The 4,943-nt window shown below is 32.0% G+C and overlaps 1 protein-coding gene across 1 annotated transcript in view; it reads left to right on the top strand.

The window, feature by feature from the left end:
* Positions 1–4,692, top strand: part of NKX2-5 (NK2 homeobox 5) — a 4,938-nt gene extending 246 nt beyond the window's left edge. The window contains exons 1-2 of the mRNA XM_075342348.1: positions 1–152; positions 3,418–4,692. The exon at positions 1–152 is cut by the window's left edge and continues 246 nt beyond it. Coding sequence (XP_075198463.1) covers positions 1–152; positions 3,418–4,022 — 757 coding nt within the window. The 3' untranslated portion in view covers positions 4,023–4,692. The remainder of the gene's footprint in view (positions 153–3,417) is intronic.
* Positions 4,693–4,943: the final 251 nt, after the last annotated feature.

Below are 4,943 nucleotides of genomic sequence, written 5' to 3' on the forward strand. Positions count from 1 at the left end.
ATCCTATCCTGGGACCCCCTGCCTTCCTGAACTCACTGAGGATCTGTCTCAGAGGGACAACCATAAGGTCTCCTCTCCTTTCCCTGGATCCTTCTTTGTTAAAAACTACATGGAAATGGACTCTTCTAAGGAGCACAAAGAAGACAAGAAAGGTAAGAAGGGGAATCTGTAGATGGTATGGGGTGATCATGGCTGGAAGTCAAGCAGAACCTATAATGAACTGCCATATGAGGCTGTATAACCCACCTCTCCAGCATGTCACAATGACTCTGCCGCTTATTACCTCGTCCTGCATTGTTTTACTAGTCAGTGATCATTAGCCCAATCTCCTCACCAGAACATTTCACCGACAATTGTCGCCTATTCCAGTAGTTTATCTCTCCATTCTCCATTTTTAGCCATTAAAAGGTATCAACCACTGAGGACTCTCTGTTCTTTTAAACAATTTTTTTATCTCTACTGGCTAACACGGTACAAAGATATATTTTACTTGTCTCTCCATTCTCTAATATTGTAATAAATAGATCAATGGGAAGAATTTCTAACAAAGTATTCATTCTGCAAACGTTATAAATCTGGACACGGAAATCAATGCTGAGGTATACAGTCCTCACTGTATCCTCATATGGAATAATGTGCGATGTTATTATATAGGAACCTTGTACCCATGGGTTGTATGAGACTTTTACTTACTACTCCTACAAAGCTAACATTAGGATATTATTCTACACATATAAATTCGGTTAGAATACTTTTAAGAATGAAAACTAGAAATGGGTCACTCAAATCACTTTCTATGCAAAGCTACTGACATTGATATTGTTTTAGTAAATAATAATAATAATAATGATAATAATAATAATAACAATAATAATTAATAAAAAGAAGAAGATGAAAAAGAAGTCACTTCTACTGCTGTCCTTACTATCATATACTCATAATGTAAAAATAGCAATAACCCACAGAAGTGTTTCAATTTATATACTTACGTATTAATTAAAACAGAGTATATATTTCATCATACTCCAATAGTGTGAGATTATTATTATAATTATAACTGTCATTGTTGTTGCAAATAATAACAATAATAAAAATGACTAACAATAATAATCATTATTATTATTAGTGATAGTTTTTTAATATTATTGTTATTGTAAATAATATCAAAAATAAAAATGAATAACAATGCTAATAATAATAATTATTATTATTTATAATAATAATAATATTAGTGGTACTTTAATAATGCTATTGCTATTGTAGATAATAACTATAAAAATGAATAACAATACTAATAATAATAATCATTAATATTAGTTAATTTATTTATTTAACTTAGTTTATTAATATTTCTATTTATTTAATTTAGTTTATTAATATTAATGTTGTAATTAATAATAAATATAATATTACTACTACTTTTTTATTATTATTATTACTATTATTATTATTATTAATGTTGTAAATAACAATATCTAATATTTTTAGTATAAAAGTGTAAATAAGAATTTATTTTAATCTTTATTGCAACTTTTTCCTTAAGTTGATGGGTTTTTTTGCTAAATAATAAACACATAGATGAAAGTAATGAAACTGACTTTAAGTCAGATTCTTTTGATTTCTTTGACATGATCACTGATTTCAAAATACTTCACTCATTAGCCTCTGAAAATATTTAGCCGATTCTTTTTCTTTCTTTTTTTTTTGAGAAAAAATAAAATCCAAATACCTATTGGATGCTATTAGATGCTACAGGATAACAACATGAGTAATGGAACTGAACCTTGGCCACAAGGTATTAATGGAGTGCAAAGTGCATCACTACATCAGTCAGGATGTATTGTTAATATTTCTGTATTTATTCTAAAAGATCTCATTAGTTTACAGGAGCTGTAAAAACATCCAATTAAACATTAGTTATAGAAAAAAAACATACTTTATTAAAAAATTGTTAGTTTTTTTTGATTGTTTGTACAATATTTAGTAGCCTTATACTTGAAGAAGGCTTTTTATGTATACATTTTCTGCCTATTGTACATTGTGTGCATGTTATAGGAGTATTATCCTAAATTGAGCATTCATAAGTGAAGAGGGGAGATTGATTGCATAAGATAAAATTTGGGTCCATGCCACACACTCTTTAGGTTGGGTTCATACCTGCATTTTGGCTTTCTGTTTGTCTAATAAACAAAATGCCAAATGGAATTCATGCCCAAAATGATTTGTTGTGTAACTGAAGGAAACGGAAGCAGTGAGACCTTAATAACTATTATGGGATCCATCTGGGTTGTGTTACATGTTCATTTTTGAAATGAAAAGAAATAAATACAAATCTTACTGATTTTTTGCAGTTAAAAAATAACATAAACCGGAAATCAGATGGATCCTATAATGGCCATCCTGCTTCAATTTCCATCTCAGCTTATGCAACTCATGTATTTGAACATATACAGAATTCCTAAATGGTGGTGTGAACTCAGCCTTACTTTTTCTAATTGACATATATAGACGATATTTAGATGATAGATGGATAGATAGATAGATAGATAGATAGACAGAGGGATAGGTAGATAGATAGATAGATAGATAGAGATACATACAGTAGATAGATAGATAGAGAGATAGATTAATAGATGGATAGCTAGATAAATGGATAATAGATAGATGATGGATAGATAGACAGATAGATAGATACATACAGTAGATAGAGGGATAGATAGATAGATAGATAGATAGATAGAGGGATAGATAGATAGACAGACAGATAGATACATACAGTAGATAGAGGGATAGATAGATAGATAGATAGATAGATAGATAGATAGATAGATTAATAGATGGATAGCTAGATATATAGATTATAGATAGATGGATGGATAGAGAGATAGATAGATAGATAAATACATACAGTAGATAGAGGGATAGATAGATAGATAGATAGATAGATAGATAGACAGATGCATAGTTAGATAATAGGTAGATAATAACTAGATAAATAATAGAAGGATAGATAGACGGATAGATAGGTAGATAAATATATAGAGATACTTATATAGCTAGAAGATAGAAAGATAGATAATGATAGATAATGATAGATAGATAGATAGATAGATGGGTGGATAGAAATATAGATGGTTAGATATATAGATAACAGATAGATAAATAGATGGGTGGTTAGAGAGGTAAATTGCTAAACAGCTAGATAGATAGATAGAGGGATAGATAGGTAATAGAAGGATAAATAAATAGATAGATAGATAGATAATGGATGGATGGATGAATAGATAAATAATAGATGGCTGGATGGATAGATACATAATAGATAAATAGATAGATCAATAGATAAATACATGATAGGGAGATAGATAGATACCTTTTTTTTTTTACCTTCTATAAATAATTATTTTATTTTTACAGATCTCTGCTCTTTGCAGAAAACTCTGGACACTGATAAGCGGGAGTTGGAGGACCCAGACAGACCAAGGCAAAGGAAAAGAAGAAAGCCCAGGGTACTGTTCTCACAAGCCCAGGTCTATGAACTGGAAAGAAGATTCAAACAGCAGAAATATCTGTCAGCCCCTGAGAGAGACCATTTAGCCAATGTTTTGAAGCTCACATCCACACAGGTGAAAATATGGTTCCAGAACAGAAGGTACAAATGCAAAAGACAAAGACAAGATCAGACTTTGGAAATGGTAGGCCTTCCACCCCCAAGAAGGATAGCAGTACCAGTTCTGGTGAGAGATGGCAAACCTTGTTTGGGAGAGTCCTCTCCCTACAACTCTCCATATAATGTCAGTATTAACCCTTACAGTTACAACACTTATCCTCCCTACTCCAACTACAGTAATCCAGCATGCAGTGGCAGTTACAACTGCAGCTACTCCTCCATGCCAAGCATGCAACCCACCTCAGCTGGTAATAACTTCATGAATTTTAGTGTGGGGGACTTAAACACAGTTCAGACACCCATCCAACAAGCAAGCAGTGTATCTGCACTCCATGGCATCCGAGCATGGTAGAACTTGGCTAGGGGCCATTCTGAAAGCACTAATCAAAATGGTGGCATGGACTATATAGACTGGAAACTATTGGGAAAACAAATCTGTCCTGCATCTACTAAAGAATAGATGCCATTTTAACCCCTTGGTGTGAGATTGAAAATTGAGAATTAACAAAGGACTATCTGGCATGCTGGACAGGACTAGCAAACAGAAGATCCACATCCTTTATGCTGTGTAGTGTTCATTTGTTAGCATCACCAAGTGTGTCAATTGGTTTATTTATTCCCAGAAAGCTTTAGCAATAAATGCATTCACCAAGATAGTCACGCTGACCATAAATACTGGGAAAATGTTGAAAAGTCTAAAAATAAAGAAAACAAATTACTAACAGTTGTGTCTTTTAGACGTTTGCTCGCTGTATATGATAATTTACGCGATAGAAGATTCTATAAAACCCTCTAAAATGTAAACAGTTTGGAATTTTTAAAGCTATAAACCATGAAAGAGATACTAGAGATTTAATATAATTAGAAGATAACTTAAAATGACGCTGGTTATTATATACATAGAAAACGTCTACTGTGTTTGACCCACTGAGGTCCACGTCAAGTGGGAGCCCATGATATATTTCATGGCAGGACAGCAGGTCTGTTACTGTTGGTGCCAGGGGCCCCATGTATGAAGTGTTAGGTACTGATCAGAAGAAAATTCATCTGAAATTCTGTTGTAAATAATGTTTTTTTGTTTTTTAATATATTAAATTATTTTCTTTTTTCTGTAGTTACCATTTAGCTTTGTTCTTTCGTGTGTGTACATAACATAATGCATTTTAGTATTGTTTGTTATATTTTGCATACATTCAGAATGCATTTTTTTAATAGACTGTTGAGCTAAACATTTTGGAAAGACCCCATGAAAAATAAACAATGATAAGCACTG

The sequence above is a fragment of the Anomaloglossus baeobatrachus genome, chromosome 4 (assembly GCF_048569485.1).
Source record: "Anomaloglossus baeobatrachus isolate aAnoBae1 chromosome 4, aAnoBae1.hap1, whole genome shotgun sequence".
Classification (NCBI taxonomy): domain Eukaryota; kingdom Metazoa; phylum Chordata; class Amphibia; order Anura; family Aromobatidae; genus Anomaloglossus; species Anomaloglossus baeobatrachus.